This window comes from Phoxinus phoxinus, assembly GCF_949152265.1.
Source record: "Phoxinus phoxinus genome assembly, chromosome: 2".
Taxonomy (NCBI): domain Eukaryota; kingdom Metazoa; phylum Chordata; class Actinopteri; order Cypriniformes; family Leuciscidae; genus Phoxinus; species Phoxinus phoxinus.
This window is the reverse complement of record NC_136877.1, coordinates 46,532,825-46,552,352: the sequence shown is the minus strand read 5'-3', so window position 1 is coordinate 46,552,352 and position 19,528 is coordinate 46,532,825. Positions and strand designations below refer to the sequence as shown.

Here is a 19,528-nt window from a genome sequence, read left to right as displayed (position 1 = left end):
AATAAACATTAAAGTTGCTGCAATCGGGCTGTGGAAACTGTGGCTGTGTCTGAAATCCCCCCATACCCTTAAATAGGGCACTATTTGAGTAGACAAACATTTGTAGTGGTGTCCGAAACCATAGTGGAAGTTATCAAGTGCACTTATTCAATCCCACAATGCACAGCAACAACGACTGTACCTCCACAGCCCTGCGTCCCAATGTCCAAAACTACAAAACATGGTGGATATGCGCGACCGAGGGTGAGCGGTTTAGATAAAGGTTTAGTGACTAATAATCAGTTTAACCTGATACAAAAATATTGATTTGATGTTATTCGTGTTATATTTAAAAACCTACAATAGCAATGGGGACTTTTACTGTATAACGATCTGGAACGATTCATAAAAGCTGGAAAAAAAACATGTTTACTATTCTTCACACAATACAAATGTGTCATTCATATATATATATATATATATATATATATATATATATATATATATATATATATATATATCTGCTCTATGTATAATACGTGAATACAGCTGATTTTATATTTTAGGAAGGTGCTCCCTTGCAAGGGGATTATTATATTTAGGGGTCCTTGGCATCAAGATGATTGAAAACCCCTGTGCTAAAGTGATCTGATCATATTTCATGTGGCTATTTTGTCTGTTAGCATCTGATGTACATTTCAAACTATGCCCTCAAATCTAAGCTTCAGTTCGACCCCTACAGAGTTACAGCCGTTGCTAATAATGTCCGTCTTTCATTGTGCTTTTCCCCATTCAATCCATCATTCACTCCTTTTTATACTATTATCCAGACCTTTTCTGATCATCCCGCCTGCGTTAGCACTTAACCGCAGGAACCTGTTTTATTGGTGGCCGTCCTAGCGTGGGAGCACTGATTTTTTTTTCATAACTCATTTGATGCTACGTTGTAACCGGGTTCATGTCTGGATGGCGTTACGGCACACATCTGACATCGCTGCACTTTTCCTGACTGGAACGCTGGGAACGGGAGCGCTTTTCCGAGTTTGGATTATGGATCAAAGTCAAAATCAGGCCGAGGGAGGGACAGAGAATGCCACCCCGGCCAGGTGTGGCATAAGCTGAGGTGAAAAGCAACACCCAGAAACCGCGGGAGAGAGGTTAGGAAGCATGGGTCTCTTTGAAGTGCTCCTGCGTGTCATGGTGAACTTGGTCTTGTTGAAGCTGAACCGCAGCAGATTGATTTGCATGGAGGTGGGGGTGAGGGGGTGGGGAGAGCGGCATTGTTATTGGTGACCCCCACAAGTGTGTGTGTGTGTGTGTGTGAGAGAGAGAATTGGCCATCTGTGGTAGGATATTACAAGTGTCTCACTTCACCTTTCTCCCCTATTACCCTCTCGGCCCACCCAGAGTGTCTGTTTCTATAAGGTCCTAGTCAATCGAGGCCTTTACATACAACAAGAAAACCGTTTACACCTGGTGTTTTAATCCGTCTCTTTTGTCCACTTTCAAGCACTTCTGTCCTGATTTCTTCGAGGGGAGGGTCTATGTGCGGGTAAATGTGTGGGCTTTTACAGATCTATTGATCTAATGGACAAAATAAGCTTGCGAAATTTACATACGAACACGACCGGAGACGACGGAAAAACACACGGAGAACATCCGCTTTAGTTTCTGCTCTGAGAGCCGCAAGATCAGCCGAACGCTGAGTGTGTGTGTTAGAAATCAGGAATGATGAGAGAACATTGAGCTTGGTGCGTTTTTTCATCCTAAGCCCTATTCACACCGGATTAGTATTATCAGGGACAGGGGACCTCGTGTGATTAAGAAATTACCCCCCCCACATCTGAATTTCGTGTGGCGCATTCTCACGGGATAACGGAAGCCTGTGATTTTACTCGAAATTATTGACTTATCTCCCGGATATGACGTCAATAGGCTATTGCTTGGAAATGTCTTGTCGTTACAGGCCTAGCTTATGATATAACATAAACAGAACAATGTTCCTTACCGCATGTTGCAATACATGTCATTCATGCTCTTCTGATGGTTTTCAGCTTTCTCTTTCTGCTAATTGTATAGTTGTATGGTGTAGCGATATTACCCAGCATCCAAAATACTATCAAAATACTCCATTCTTTGCCAAAGATGGATAAAAAAGCGCACAGAAAACAAAAACCTTGAGAAAATTATATACGACCTCGCCAAATCACAGAGATGGCGATTCGCACGGGACTAATATTATCACAGGATCGGTGTTCGGCGAAATATGGTCGGTTATTTGCGGGGTAAATTTTTACTTTACAAATTACAGACATGGTCGTTTCGCATGGGATTAAGATCACAGACAACCTCCGCAATTATTATAAATGACTAGAGGTCACCAGGTAATACTTATCCCGTGCGAATAGGGCTTTAGGGTCTTCAGCCGATAGTTTAAATCCCGTCTGGCTAGAGCGATTCCCATAATGTTACGCATTATGTCAGTAGACGGAGAGTAGGCGTCTTTTGTGGTTATTCGAACGCATTTGATCACATGAGCGTTTACACTATGAAAGCAATCCGGTCGAATGTGTTTTCGACTACCTCTGGAAGTGCTGGAAAGTGGACAAGCTCAAAATTATTTTGACCCGGTTTACACCTGTATCTAGCGTCGTCCACTTGTGATCCGATCGGCCAAAACACATCTTAATACCAGGTGTAAACACGGCCTTAGAGGAATGAGTCCCGAAATGGCCCATTCAAGCAGCAACTTACAGAAGCGTCTCGAATACGGTCTGTATGAACGTGCAATGGGAAACTCCCAAAAACGTGCAGATTTCTATTGGAATACCGAGCAATGGTAAATGTGACTGTTTTTTTAGCACTGAAACATTAAAACATGGTCTTGTGGTCATGTCATTTTTTTTAATGACATTAAAAATCTTAAAATAAAATATGAAACATCTGTAAAATAAAGCGAGTTAAACATGAACATGGATACAGACAGACAGGAGTCTGGTTGCTGAAGGCTCATGTCTCTAGCTCATCAATGTCCAGATGTTTTGTGAGAAGAGCTTCTGGAAGGTTCTGACACTGCAGATAGAGGAAAATCACCTGAACCTGTGACCAGAAAAACAAAAACACACGCGTGGAAGTGAAATATCATGTAAGACGAGTCGACACAGGGCTAGGATTGGCTCACTACCCTGTCAATGGCCGCCTATACCTATTCTCTTCCTCACTGTGATTGGCTGATTAATCCTTCACTTTGATAACGCTTACTTCACACTTGGTGTTCAAATTGGACTGAATGGGTCAAACTGATTATTCATTAATTCCTTGCCTGTGATCATAATGGAACTTGCAGTGTTTACCAAAAATGTAAATAACTAATGGTCTGCAAAAAGTGATTATTAATAATAATATCCGAATAACAATGATAAGCAGGGATGCACGGTTAATCAAAATAGAAACAAAATAAGGATATGGCTTAGTGCAGTTTTCAAATCAGCATGGGCGCGATTTAAAGGGGTGGTATAATGCTCTTTTCACAAGATGTAAAATAAGTCTTTGATGTCCCCAGAGTGTGTACGTGACGTTTTAGCTCAAAATACCCCACAGATATTTTTATATAGCATGTTAAAATTGTCACTTTTTGAGGATGAGCAAAAATGCACCGTTTTTGTGTCTGTCACTTTAAATGTAAATGAGCTGCTGCTCCCGGCACAAGGGGGCGGAGCTACAAGAGCTTGTGTCCTTTTACCTCACACACACATGCACTAAAAATGTCAATGTTTATGTTCAAACCGGAGTCAGACAATAATGGAGAGACTCAAGAAGAAGAAGTGACAACATGTAGAAGCAACAGGACATTTCTGAATGGTTAGTAGATGAATTTATGTAGCTTATGTGTAGTTATCTTCTAGTCACTGATTAGCATATTCTGTCATGATAATCTATAAATCGTGTTCAGGGGGCGGGGTTTATGTAAATTTTAGGGTTAGTGACGCCCTAGTCCCTATCAGCCGTTTGTTGTAGTCCTTAAAAAACGATTTCTTTAAAAGCAAATATCTTCCTTTGCTTTGAACGTTGAGCGTCGTGACTTTGCAGATGTTATTTATGCTCAAACAGCAACATTACACACTAACCACCCCTTTAATAAAATGATATATATGAACTGCATGTTTCGGAGTGAAAATGTAATGAGAAGTGCTTACAAACTGGATGTGGTCAACAAAAGAGAAGCTTTAATGGCTTTAATGACTGTGGTATTCTGGCAAGATAAAAGCTTGATGATTTAATGTTTAAAAAAGAAGAAATTAAGCTATAAACATTTGTATTGTAATTTTAAGGTAAAATTAAATTATGTTTCTTAAATATTATATTTTTTTATTTTACATTGAAATATTACAATAGTAATATTTTTATTTAGATTCATATTTTATTTAGTAATAATAATCATTATTTTAGTAGAATTTATTTTTCTTTCGGAATCGCAATTTTTATCAGAAAAATTGCAGTTAGATTTTTGATTTTCGTGCAGGCCAAAAAAAAGATGGAAAGAAATATCCTTTCACTGTATTACTGTGCAAAAATATAATTGTAGAGAAGATTAAAAATGCATAAACTTGCTAAGATTTTAATGTGATTATAATTGGTTGCTTGATAAGATAAATAGGTCATTAATGCAACAATTGTGGAAACAACAACTGGAAATGTAACACACGAGATAAAAAAAACCACACACAGAAAGGGGACTTTTCTTCCACATTTCATAAGTCCACATCATTGTGGGGACGATACGCTAGTATCCACAGTGTAGAAATGTGCGGTTTCACTTCTTCTAAAATAAACCCGAGATGATCAGAACACAAAAATGGCTTCATGCTTCCCGGAAAGTATCTCGCTTATAATACCACAATACTACACTGGACACATGAAACATTTATGTTTTGTAATGAAGTAGCAATAATAACTCACCTGAACCTCCACTTCTTGAGATATGTCGACACGAGCCACTGGAGGGCGCAAGAGGCTGGGGCCAAACACTGTGGCCAAATTACTCAGAGACATTTTATTCTCTTCCTTTCTCGCCGCAACTCTGAGGAAGCCAAGGAAAGAGAGAGTTATGTGCATGAGGGGGAGAGAAAGAAAAGAAAATAGAAAAATATTTTTCTTATTTACATCCATCAAAGTCAGATGTGATTTCAGGTCGGTCTGGTGTGAAACTAAATCAGTGTTTTGACAGTTACGAGTTCAAAGGATGTTATGTACCGTCTCAGGTGGTGTAAGAGGAAGAGGAGAGTGTTGCGGTTTACATCTGGTAGAGCCTGCAAAAGAGTCAGCATGCTGTCGGCCCGGAGATATGGATCAGCAATGTCTAGAGAGAGAGAGAGAGAGAGAGAGAGAGAGAGAGAGAGAGAGAGAGATTGTCATTACAAATGCTTCATCATCCTCATCAATGTTGCATGTGCAGTTGTTGACCTTGGGCTCACCTAGTGCCTCTGAGAGCTCCTTGAATCGCTCAGAGGGAATAAGAGTTAAAGGAAGTTCTCTAAAGTACAGTTTCAGAGTGCCTGATACGGCATTCACATCGACACTCCTCAGTTTACTCACAGCCTCGCGGTAATCTACAGAGAGAAAGAGAGAGAGAGAAGCACACTTTAGAGATAAGTACTGTGAAAATCTCACACACTAGGGTTTGCACAGACTAGTCGACTTTAATGCTCTGCCATGACGCTTTAAAGTCCCCCTGTTGTCAATCATTTTATCCCCTAAAATATCTTAAATGCAACTCTACACCCTTGCCTCATTTAGTATATGTGGTTCTATGAATATGCAAATGAGCCCCGCCTCCACTCACTCACACCAGCTCAGAGATCCACTCTTTGACGATCACACGATGATCTGATTGGTTACAAGGTTGTTTGTGACGCCAGAAACACCAGCGATTTCAAACCGTGTTTTTGAGACTGTCTTTGTTTCACTGCAGTTTTAAAGAGAAAATATTCAGCAATGGTGTTGACTTATGAATTTGCACATGGTTTGTCTTAAAGCAAATTAAAAACACCACATAGACATATAAACAATATTAAAATCTTGATTTTCACCACAGGGGGACTTTAAGCTTGACGTCGACTAGTCGCTCATAATGGCCTATAGAGGGCGCAACAGGATAATAAATCTTTGTTCACTTTTACGCTCCGTCTCCAACAGTTAAAATGACAAAAAAACGGCATACTCCGAGAGCGCTCCACAAGATATCATTATACCATCTGGATGCTAAAAACTGATCGGGTGAATGCACGTTTTAAACAGCTTATTGTACGCATAAGTTAAAGCAGAACTCTGCAACTAGTCATTTCTTCGCTGATTTTCACTTTTGTTGTCGCATGTTTTCCCCACGCGCTCCCCCTCCCCCTTTCAACCGCTTCTCATGTGCATTTGTTATGATCGGAGCAAGCCAACTTTATCGTGTGAAGCTATGTCTACCGAGGTGGGTAATACATCACACACATTATCATAGAACATTGACATTCAGTTATCAACCATAAAGCAGTTCGTGTTTCTCGCTCGTTCTCGTTCTCGCTTCTCACGAGACTTCCCATTTCTATCTTGCCGGGACGGTAGTCTCCAAGATGGAAGGTTGGTTTTCCGCAGGGGGGCAGTGTTTCGGAAGACACTGAAGTATCCCCGGGCGCCGCCATTGGCTAGCGGACCCCCACCTGCTGTTAGCATTCAATTGACTCCCATTCATTTTGGCGTCACTTTGACAGCGAATAACTTTACATCTGAGGCGTTTAAAGACACCGTTTGTCCATTGTTTATTTCTAAAGAAACACGAAAATGTATAAAAGGCTCCATTACCTTGTATCTTACGTTATGGCCCCGTAGAAGCAGTTTTTGTAAAAATAGGCTAACGATTGCGTCATAACCGGGTGACTCTGTCGCACAAGTCGAGAAATTACCGTATGGACAGGCAGAGAAGCTCGCAAGCAATCGGGAGGACGTGGAGGCATAAAGTGAAGGGAGAAGCCCATAGAGAGTGATAAAGTTGCTCCCGCTGCTAGCTCATGGACAGCTAATGCTCACGCTCTCCGTCTCTGCGAGATTCGGAAGGGAATGATTCAGATTTCTCTCGGCACAGCTACTAGAAGACCTACAGGTTGCTCACGTCACATCTACGTCGTCAAGCTCAGTTTGAGCCTGCGCAGTTCGCCTGGCGATCAGGAAGTGAGTGCTTCTAATTGACTTCACTTTTCTCCGTTGAAACCTATGGGGTCGCTGTGTCCAGTTTACATACGGTCTATGGTTTTCCGCCTGGGAACGCTGGGGGGAGCGGGGGAAGTCACCAATATCACCAGAACAGGTTGTTTAACCATCCAAATGATTTCTAGACAGTTTTATTAAGTTAAAAAAGTTGCCAAGTTGTCCTTTAAACGCCGTTCTAAACTAATGAGTGCTGCATTGTAACGCACACACACATACAGACAGTAGCTCACACATCACAGACTCATTAGTGTTGAATGCACTATATAGAGAGACGCTGCCAGGTAGAATTAGTTCCCACGCAATCACCCTTTCTCACACTAATGCATTCATATGTCATTTTTACAGTGGCACTTTATCTGTATCTGATTTACAGCCTTGTGGGCAGCGCTGTCATCATAGATGTGCACAAGGCAACCGCGCTCAGTCATCTGCGACTAACTCGACTTTAAATCACATAAATGTCGGCTTAAAAAAATCTGAAGTTGTTCAACGCGTAACACACACACACACACACACACACTCACTAGTGTTGAATGCATGTTTAAGTGCTTGTATTTCGCTACTGGCTCCTGAGATTCGGTAGATGCCCTCTTCGGTCATGCCTCTCCTCTCAACCTCCTCCACACAGGACCGGACAATGTGAGGGACCAGCACACTCTCTTGCCTGTAAACACACAAAGACAGACACAATCAAGCCTTTAAACACTTCTCACTCTGTTTTCATTCTCCTCTTCCTTTTTTTGATGACAAAACAGCTCTATTTCTACATCTCTTAAAAAGCAGAATCACAAATGAAAACCTCATGATGACAGAAGGAAGCTTATTAAAAGATTGTAACGTGTGTCTTCCTCCTAATTTACAGAAATTGTATGAATATCATTAAATTGAATAGAAGTGTACATAGTAAGATTTTAAAAATAATATTTTGAAACGTTTAGCTTGAGAAGTGTTAAAAATGTTAATAAATGAATGCCACTTGCTTTGATATTTTGCTTTAATATTCTTGCTATTTTGCTTTGCTATCAAACGCAATAGCATTAATAATTTTTTTATTATGGCTTAAAGCGGTGCAGTATGTAATATTGAGCACTAGTGGTTAAAATGGGTACAAATCTGTGAGATATTTTCATAATACTACTTCCGGCGAGATTCTGAAGTGTGCATTCGATGGACACGTTACTATCCCATGAGGCCACGGGAGAGGATTTGTGAATGACAGTGACGCGACACAACTGACGCTGGTAGGTCACATGATAATGACAACATGGAGAATGTAGAATTACATTCATACTACACACACTCTTACTGTATAGAATGTACTTTTTAGTGGTCGTGAAGTAAATACTTATTCAAAATAAGTACCTACTCAAGAGAGTATGCGCTTTCGGACGCGGTGTGAAAATACTATTGGGTAAATTGGCAGCGGACGGGAACATACAGACCAAAACAAAAACATTTTGACAAGGAATACACATTTCAAAGTAGAATAACTGGCAGTGGAATTGTTTTCCGGAGAAACATGTGAACTTTTTGCAAAACATATTAAGGTATTTTTATTCTTTAGTACAGTAACAAAAATATATATATACATACAGCACCTGTTCAAATACTTTATAGACTAAATGTAATCAATACTGAATAAATACAGCATTATGGCAGCTTCCTTACAGTATTAGTAAGTTGTGATCTGTAATAATGGTTTGGATTGTAAACTCACATTGCCACTTGTCCAATCGGCACGCAGAAGACTGGTTCCTGTACGAGAGGGGTGGTGCTAGGGGGCTCGAGGGGGTGGGGCAAGTATTTGATTGACAGGGTAACATCAACTTGGCCCAAAGAACAAGTGACTTTCTTCCACTTCTTAAACATGTTGTCAGGGTCCAGCTGTAAAGCACAAAAATACAGTTCCTTTATACATTACATCAACACCTAAATGGACAGACTGAACCAAACCTGTATATATTTGTGTAGTCTAACCTAAAGCTTATAACAGATGATGGTAAAAATGTCAGTGAGTCTTAATGATTCGGTTACAGACCATAGTATTATGCACGATGGACTTAGACTACCCGAAAAATGTACATTTTGTCACCATATTTTTTGAGCATAATTTGGCTTCGGATGACTTATAACACAGTACACAAGAAATATGATTTTTGGAGCCTGACAGCCACTGACACATTCTGCTAAATCCTACATTTTGTGCTCCACAAAAATAATTCTGGTTTCAAATAAAACAGTTGTGCTTCTTAGTTTTTTGTGGAAACCATAATACGTTTTTTTTAAATATTTTTTTTATAAATAGAGTTTAAAGAAACACTATTTATTTGAAATAGAAATATTTCATAACATTATAAATGTCTTCACTGACAAGTTTAATCAATTTAATGCATCCTTGCTGAATAGATGTATTAATTCCATAAAGAAAAAATCTTACTAACCCTATACGTTTGAAAGGTATGTGTACGTGAACTCACATTTAATACCGCCCTGCCCACAATGTCATCCTGTGTGTCATTCTCATACTGCGACACAAATACCAGAAACAGCTGCTGAGCTCCGTCCACTTGAAACACAAGCTCCTATACGCCATAACACATACAATTCAAATCAATTCAGTAAATGAAGTACATTAATACAAATCACAGATTGTATTATTTCTAAAAATTCACAATGGCTTCCCACCACTCACTTCATCCCATTGTGGTGTAACACAGAAGGCTGAAAGGCAGGTTTGTTTTCGTCTGTCGTAAAACTCAAAGCCGTCTACCTCCACACACACATATGCACCTGAAAGGTCCGGTGAAATAAAGACAAGAGGCTTATAGGAAGACATTGTTCAATGCATTCATTGCATGGAATTTTAATTAAAGGCGCAGTAAGCGATTTCTGACAAACACTGTATATATTTGAAATCAGCCCAAAAAAACACACCCCTCACTTCATTGCTCCACACCCAAAATGCACAAACACGCAATGCAAGAGCTCTTTATCATTGCTAAAGAAAAATAAAATATTTATTTATTTGCAAAAAATAAAGCGAAGACGACGGATGAACGATAGGGAATGACAAAGTGAACATACAGTACACAAGAGTAATTACAAACACGAGTTTGGTTGTTAGTCGCCAACAGCAGCAGATCCAGACAAACAATGACACTCAAAACTGTCCTCACATTACAACAACAGTATATCTTGATTCTGTGAAACATGAAAAAAACAATGTTACTCACATATGGAGCAGAAACAATGCTTCCCGCTCAGGTCTCTCCAGGGCTGGAAAGCTTTTCTAATATTAACGCGGGTCCTAAAGCTCTTGCATGTTCATAACCCTTCTTTTCCCAGTGATATTCCTCTGAGCTTTCCTCTTTTGTAATGTCTCTCAGCCATCTCTCTTTCTACAATCTTTCTTCAAATCTCCCTCTTGCTCTCTCTCTTCCCCATCATGAGTGGACACGCCCCCTACTGCTGATTGGCTCACTCTCTCCTCCCACATTATGAGTGGACACACCCCCTACTTCTGATTGGCTCACTCTCTCCTCCTCCATCATGAGTGCACACGCCCCCTACTGCTGATTGGCTCACGCTCTCTCCTCCCCATCATGAGTGGACACGCCCTCTACTGCTGATTGCCTCACTCTCTCTCCTCCCCCATCATGAGTGGTCACGCCCCCTACTGCTGATTGGCTCACTCTCTCTCCTCCCCATCATGAGTGGACACGCCCCCTACTTCTGATTGGCTCACTCTCTCCTCCTCCATCATGAGTGCACACGCCCCCTACTGCTGATTGGCTCACGCTCTCTCCTCCCGCATCATGAGTGGACACACCCCCTACTGTTGATTGGCTTACGCTCTCTCCTCCCCCATCATGAGTGGACACACCCCCTACTGTTGATTGGCTTACGCTCTCTCCTCCCCCATCATGAGTGGACACACCCCCTACTGCTAATTGTGTTGTGCTGCTCGGTCTTATCCACTTTCAACAGCGCTTCTCAGAAATTACTTACTGCACCTTTAAAAGAATATGTACTGTATATTGATTGAAAATTGGTGCTTTTTTTAATTATCAATTTTATTTGAAGCTTATTTGGCACATTGTTTCTTTGTAGTGTGTTACTTCGGAAACTTTTATGAAAGCAATATGTGCTTTATATTTAGGGCAGAATGTATGTGATGTGTTTGTGGGTTTGATGTGTGGCTTGGAAACTTCCATTCGTCTACAGACAACGTGTGTTTTGTCACTTACTGCTCGGCTGTTGCAGACCACACGCGGATTGAACCATCACATATAAGCTGCCACATATGTGTGTACTCTCATCTGTGAAATTTAGAGAAAAAGAGAGCATTCGTTGTGCACAAGTGTGATGGCAATGTGAGAGCAAAATTCACAGAGGTAAAGTTAGAAAGAGAGATACTGAGGGGTCTTTACTGGATCGAACGCAGTGAAGGGGAGGTTGTTGGGTCATTCTGAGTTTAATACAGGAACCAGTTACAGACAGCAGGTCTGGAGGAACCGTCTCCATACCTGTCAAACACATACATACACAAAAATGCGAGTTATGATCACAAAATCAATCATCAGGACAACATACAGTTGGAAAAAGATGCACTCACAGTTTCCGCTCTGTTTCTCGATGGCTTCTTTCCACTCATTCAGGTCACACAAAGAAAACAGTCGGACAGTGTGACTCTGTGGAAGGAAATTTGATCTAGTCATACTTGGGTCTTTGTTCACAAAACTCTGGTTCCTTTATACTTGGCAAGCCTTTAAGCTCATTCCAGCTCATTAGGGGTATTAAACCTTTATTCTCTGTATCTATTCGACTGCTTTGGAACAGAACAGTATGTATTGTGAAAAATGCTATGAATGTATTAAACATTTTTAAAACTGATCCAGAAAAATTAGTGCCAGTTTTAGACAGAGAGGATGTGCTTGTGTGTTGTGGTTTCACCTTTCCACTGGTGCTGTGTAGGTCTAAAGTAAAAGATGGTGTGTTTGTCAAGAGCCAGATCTCACACTCTTCAAACTTCCTCCTCAAGCGATCAACAGCACGAGAAACTGATCCCTTGCCTCCTTTCTGTAACAAACACACAATTATGAAGCTATCTAAAACGGAACTTCACTTCTGTTCTGTTATTTTAAAAAAGGTTATTTTTCCTCTTCAGAACTTTTTTTTGGAGGCTTACCAAACCTCAGTGCCATTGTCAGAAATACACTCCAAAAAAAAAAAAATTACACCCTGATGCATTAACACTCTTCAAGTGATAGTTCATCCAAAAATTAAAATTCGGTCAGTAATTACTCACCCTCATGTCGTTCCAAACCTGTACGACTTTCGTTCGTCTTCAAAACACAAATGAAGATATTTTTTATAAAAACGTAGAGCTCTCTGTCCCTCCATAGACAGCTGCACAACTGACACTTTGACGCGTCAAAAAGTTCATAAAGAGATCGTAAAACTAATCCATGTGAACTGAATGGTTTAGTCCAAATTTTCTGAAGAGACTCGATCGCTTTGTATGATGTACAGATTGAATTAAGGCTTTTATTCACATATTCACTGATCAGTAAACATAAACAGAAGCTCAACCAAACATCATTGGTTCTCGCACATCAAGCGAACATGCTTGAGCCACAAATGTTTACCACAAATGATCAAGGTGGGCTCGCTGCATTCTGTGCTGGACAACCAACCCTGTCCACATCCAAGTGTGACGTCAGAAGCCACGGCCATGTCCAATATTGTATGTCCAATACTGATTTGTTGTATGTAGATTTCCAATTGAAAGGTTTTTAAGGCGTAAGGGTAGGTTTTAGATGGGTTTCAGAAAAACAGCAATATAAGAAGAAAATGAAAAAAGAAAAGTCTGAGGGTTAAGTCTTCTCAAAGCTTCTTTCTGCTTCAAAGTTAATGAAGGAAGCGCTTTTTCCCCCCCAAACCACTTCTCTGTGGTCATTAAAATCACATGGCACTTCTCGTAAGAGTAGGGGTGTAACCGCGGTGTCCTGGCCACATTCCACCCAATGGCCCTTGCCAATCATGGCCTGCTAATAATCCCCATCCACTGAATTGGCTCTATCACTCTCTCTCCTCTCTCCACCTGTAGCTGGTGTGTGGTGAGCCCACTGGCGCCGTTGTACTGTGGCTGCCGTCGCATCATCCAAGTGGAAGCTCACACTGGTGGTGTTGAGGAGAGATCCCCTGATATGATTTTAAAGCGCTTTGGGTGGACAGTAGTATATGAACGCGCTATATAAATGCCTCATTCTAATTAAGGTTACAGTGACGGGTAGGTTTAGGGATCAGTGTTTGGTGGAGGCAATCAGTACAGTGATTGACGTGACCAATAAAACCTTAAGAATCGGCATCAGGGCGGAGTTTCTGCTGAACTGGTTTGGGGGGGAATCACGCTATGAGAATGTGACGTTTTTAGACATGGGCGTGACTTCTAACGTCACACTTGGATGTCCACCGCAGGCTGCAGCGAGACGCTTCTCCAACTGATGTGTGAGTTTATGAATGTTTATATGTGAATAAAACATTTTTTATATTTTGGACTTAACCGGTAAATTCATTTGGATTTAGTTTTATGATCTCTTTATGAACGTTTTGAAGCGTCAAAGTAGCAGTTGCGTAGCTATTAATGGAGGGACAGAAATCTCTCAGATTTCATCAAAAAGATCTTCATTTGTGTTCCGAAGATGAAGAAAAGTCTTACGGGTTTGGAACGACATGAGGGTCAGTAATTAACGAATTTTCATTTTTGGGTGAACTTTCACTTTAAAGGTGCAGGAAGCGATTTCTCCTCCCCCATCATGAGTGGACACGCCCCCTACTGCTGATTGGCTTAATCTCTCCTCCCCCATCATGAGTGGACACGCCTCCTACTGCTGATTGGCTCACTCTCTCTCCTCCCCAATCATGAGTGGACACGCCTCCTACTGCTGATTGGCTCACTCTCCCCCATCATGAGTGGACACGCCCCCTACTGCTGATTGGCTCACTCTCCCCCATCATGAGTGGACACGCCCCCTACTGCTGATTGGCTCTCTCTCTCCTCCCCAATCATGAGTGGACACGCCCCCTACTGCTGATTGGCTCACTCTCCCCCATCATGAGTGGACACGCCCCCTACTGCTGATTGGCTCTCTCTCTCCTCCCCAATCATGAGTGGACACGCCCCCTACTGCTGATTGGCTCACTCTCCCCCATCATGAGTGGACACGCCCCCTACTGCTGATTGGCTCACTCTCCCCCATCATGAGTGGACACGCCCCCTACTGCTGATTGGCTACAATAGTGTTGTCCTGCTCGGTCCGATCCACATTCAACAGCATTTACTGCACCTTTAATTTTGCATATTTGTTAAGTTTAATGACTGAAAAACCCAGTCAATCACATGCAAATTGCCTTACCATATGTTGCTGGAGTGCTTGTTTGAGCTGGTACATTTTGGCTCTGGTTTTACTGATTTTCATTTGGTAGTCTGATGAGGGCAGATGTTCAGCTGCCCAATGCAGCTTCAGGCCGACCAATGGCAGGTACCAGCAAAATCTGTACTGTGCCTGCCTCCTTTAAATGACAATACACATAAGATCACACATCCATATCATGCTAATACGTAACAGAATTGTTTTACATTTTGATTTTGATGTTTTCAGTGAGCTGTGATCAGTGGAGGCTCACCCTGCACTTGTCAGTTTAGCACATAGCAGCATGTCGGCGTACAAGAAGAGGTGTCTCAGGTTGTGCCCACTCTCACACACATCGACCACAAACCCATCACGCAATAGTTGACGTCTCTGTGGACATGCACATGTGCATATGATGATTCGAATGTTAAATTTGAAAATAAATGCGCATGAACACGTGACACGTGCAGTGTAAGTTGAGGGAGTACCTCTCCTCTGCTAAGCATGACGGCACGTTTGCACTGCGACCTTTCATTGACCCCAGACAGGAAGCTGCTGGTGAGACGAAGCGCTTCCTGTAGCGTGATGCTGTCGGGATGATCGGGGGGCGTGTGCTTCCACAGGTCCTGAGGAGGATAGAGGGAAAAACGTTAATAAATCCAGAGGCATCAATGAATATTTATAAATAAACGAGAGATGTGATCCTGAACAGCGTCTCACATGCAACACGAGGGTGGTTTTCATCACTCTGTCTAACGGCTTATACAGGAGAGCTGCGGAGAATAATAATAATTGAATGTTCCCAGCATTTAATCATTTATTCAAAACCATAAAGAGAAGCACTGTTTACCTTCAAAGGTGTACTTAGTTTTGACATGGTCTGACCCTTTGGAGGACATCATACTCTAGAGATAACAAGAGACAAAGGGATTTCATTTGTGCAGCTCCTCTAAAAGACAATACAGTTAACTAAAATGTGAACGGTGCAAGCAGTGGCAAATCTTGGCACTCGGTAGTTGCTAGTGCGTTCTGTGTGATTGCATTCATTCATTCATGTTGTTTTATGTTTGCTAGGGTGCTGTAAATAGTTCGTATGGCACAGGGATATGATCTCACACATGACATGCCAATTTTAACTCTATGGGACTTTTCCCCCCAGAATAAGTATGAGAGATAACAATAGTGATGCTTTGCAAAAAAGGGAATTGTGTAAGACCTCTGCAAGCGTCCTGAAACGTTGGTCCGACTGCATACACTTTAGCACGATCTCCACTGCATTCTCATAGTTGTCAATGAAGCCCCGATACACACCTAACTGGTTAACCTGCAAATTACACCACAATAAAAAAAAAAAAGCGAGATTAAGAATAACAAAGTGCAGTAAATGGTAAAACCATTGTGCTACAAACGAGTATGTTTATAATTACGACAATGCATTAAAATAATATGGTAGTTTGCAATCTCAAACAGCATAACGCCTCATGGGATAGTAAACTGTCCATCATATGCACACTTCAGAATCTCGCCGGAAGAAGGAGGACATCCGGAAACTTTTTGCCTACTATTTTATGAGTACTGTGAATTCGGAAATACTTATTTTTTGTCAAATACTGTTTTTCGCCTACTATACAGTAGTGAAGTGTGCGATTTGGATGCAGCCATTGAATTTATAAATGGCCACTCCAGCTCTCACATGAAAAATAAGGTGGATAGTACAATATAGGCCTAAGTTAATACTAACAAATGGATATATCGGAGCTATTCTGTAAACATGCGGTTTTACAACAAGTTGCACAACAATTTCCTCACACTCTGCACGTTCCACACGATTCACAAACCAATGACTCTTTTGAAAAATCTCTTTATGAACTTTTTGAAGTGTCAAAGTGGTAGTTGCGTAGCTGTCAATGGAGGGACAGAAAGTTCTCAGAATTTATCAAAAAGATCTTCATTTGTGTTCCTGAAGATAAATAGATGTCTTACAGGTTCAGATAGACATGAGAGGGAATAAATTATATTACAGATTTTTCATTTTTCCGACAAATTCTTCACTTAATAAACTCACCGAATCAGTCAGAGCTGCTTCATAATCAACATATAACTCACTTACTGAACTACAATTCCATGAAATTGATTAATATGACCCCAAAAAAAGTTTAAAAGTTGACATTAAATCTTTTTAGGTGGGAATTGGTGCGACCAAATGGGTCAATAGAGTCAAATGTTTGATGTTACACCAAAAATTAGGCCAAGAGAGAATACAGCATGTTCAATTATCATTTCTGTTGTCAATTGTGAACTGCGAATGCTTGTAAAATAAGATCGGTTTTATAATATGACCAACCTAAACACGTTTGCAAAAAAATATAATAATAACAACAACTCACAAACTTAAGAAACAGGTCTCCCACAGATAAATAATGCTCGGCTTGGTAAAGCTGCAAATCCGGGCCCTCCTCCCTCCCCGGGTCTCGTTGTGCCTGCCGATCCGTCACTTTATCTGGCTGTAGTCTCGTCCGAAGGCTAGTGTAGAAGTCCTTGTGCAGATCTCTGAGCTCGGGGACTTGATAAAACACAGTCTGAACCTGATCCGTGGACAACACGGGTTGAGAGGTTCCCGCTGTCGCCCTCAAAGCTCTCATGGGCTGCAGAGAAAGAGACGGACAAACATCAGAGATCGAAAGAAAGATTGGGAACTTAAATTTGCTTATGCTGAAAATAACTGATGTAGCCAGCTGAAAAATATACACATGCTTATATATACATTATAGTATGAATAATGTAAACAACAATGCACACTAACTGAAACATTAGTTTAAATATACTTTCCCCTCTTCATTTATAACTACTAATGTTTGACTGCCTGGCACCATTCCTGTGAGGAAGTGGTAGAAAACATGACACTTTTTTTAATGCATTCTGTACTTTTTGGAAAGTCTCTAGTTTAATGATAACCACTAATGGTTTGACTAGAAAGGGAAGCAATACTTCACTAAAGGAAACAGAAGTTGACCTACAGGAAATGACAGAAGGTTCGATTTAAATAACGTGCATCTGAAACTGGTAGAGAATCGTAAAAAAAGAAGTGCTGAGGGGGGTCTTGAGCGTGAGAAGAAACCCTAACTTGATATGGACCGGATGACTATGAATAATATATTATGAGGTGTTTAAAGACAAAACAATAAACTGTTACCTAGGCAACAAACGGCATTGCAGTTATGCTTATTTTTATGAATAAAGGAAGTAGTAAATATGGAGGCTTGGCAATAAAAGCTAGAAATAACATTTATTTATTTATCTTATCTCTGTTGCTCGACCTCAGTGGTTTTCACTTTTTTCAACTCACAATCTGTACAGTCTGGGGGAAAAAAAGAGTCTTTTGACACCATACTGAGGAAATGCTTTGGGCCAGGAAATGTGAATATTTACAATCTAAAAATGTCCACTGACGAATGTTAGTAGGAGTCCTGTTTGAGAGTCTGAGCATATTACCGTGAGCAGCGTCTCAAGCTCTGACAGGTAGATCTCCTCGCTGGTTAAAACCCCTTTCAGGACCACCATTCTCTTCTGAAGCAGGTCATCTGGGCTGTCGGCTGTCTGGGGGAAAACATTACAACTCGGATAATTCAGCACTGAGAATAACCAGTATCGTGTATTTGATTTTTTTTTTTTTAAAATTATCACGTTATTCTGCTTTACACCTGCAATATACACTATATATTCATCTGTAAAGGTTTGAACGGCACACTTACTGGAGTGGATGGCAAACATGGTTCAGTTTGCAGAGGGCTGTGAGTAACCCACTCCGTCTCCTCAGGGAACACATCCTGAAGCAAGTCAGAATCCACTGTCTCATCCTCAGTGACTGTTAGAAAAACATAACATGATATATAACACACAGACACACACACACACACACACACACACACACACACACACACATATATATATATATATGCTTCAAGGCTGAAGTAAATAAACCAGACATGTATTGTAAGGCAATGTTAATATGGTTTGAACAGTCTTACCAGACGAGATGCCATGGGCCTTCAGATAGTCCACTGATTCTGTATAGAGCTCCATCAGAGCTGTCCGGAGTCACGACACGCGGATCTGTAGTTTGTCTATGTGTGTGAATCCGATTCCTCTCGCTTTCGCTCACTGACGGTTGTTTGTGGTTAACAAGCGCACGTTCTTCCTGCTTCTCACAAAGTGCAGTAAGAGAAATAGGCGGGGAAAGTCTGATGTTCATTCAAATACAAAACATGTCGCATTTACAATGACAGTTAAGACAGGGAGGAGAAATACGTCTGCATGCTTACTTTCTTTTTTGGGGGGGGGGGGGGGGGGGTAGTAATTAGTAAATTACTAAAACTGTCACTTTTTCATTTCACAACAACAATAAAAAACTATTTCTACACGTGTCACATGATCCTTCAGAAATCATTCCAATATGCTGATTTGCTCCTAAAAACATTTCCTATTATCAAAGTAATATTAGTAATGTATAATACTTAATGTTTCTGGAAACTGGTAATTTTATTCTAGATTTCTTTGATGAATAAAAAGTTAAACAGCATTTGTTTAAAGTAGAGATGTTTTGTAACATTAAAAATGTCTTTACTGTCACTTTTGATCAGTTGTGTCCTTGCTGAAAAAATATTAGTTATAAATAAAATAAATCGTTTTTTTATATATAATAAATTAATAAAAAAGGCTATAAAAAATATATAGGCCTAGGTTGTGTAGATTTTATTCCGTTTACAACGGAAGCAATAGCAGCAGCAACACTATTTAAAAACGGGGGAAAGTGACACATGTAGGCTACACTTGTTGTAAAAACTAGACTAGTGAGGCGTTCACTCACTGTTTAACACTGCCAC

At 40.7% G+C, this 19,528-nt stretch overlaps 1 protein-coding gene across 1 annotated transcript; it reads right to left on the bottom strand.

The window, feature by feature from the left end:
- Positions 1-2,865: 2,865 nt before the first annotated feature.
- On the bottom strand, positions 2,866-19,090 carry LOC306986201 (active breakpoint cluster region-related protein). The gene is made up of 22 exons (XM_079589174.1): positions 18,674-19,090; positions 18,398-18,510; positions 18,138-18,242; positions 17,033-17,290; positions 15,862-15,969; positions 15,496-15,550; positions 15,366-15,418; positions 15,134-15,271; positions 14,920-15,035; positions 14,649-14,805; positions 12,184-12,309; positions 11,846-11,921; positions 11,661-11,756; positions 11,478-11,549; positions 9,923-10,020; positions 9,708-9,812; positions 8,948-9,114; positions 7,755-7,894; positions 5,454-5,588; positions 5,233-5,338; positions 4,939-5,059; positions 2,866-3,078 (listed from the first exon to the last, which is right to left on the bottom strand). Exons 1-22 carry the CDS (start codon positions 18,726-18,728, stop codon positions 2,989-2,991), a joined length of 2,490 nt encoding a protein of 829 aa, XP_079445300.1. The 5' UTR covers positions 18,729-19,090; the 3' UTR covers positions 2,866-2,988.
- Positions 19,091-19,528: the final 438 nt, after the last annotated feature.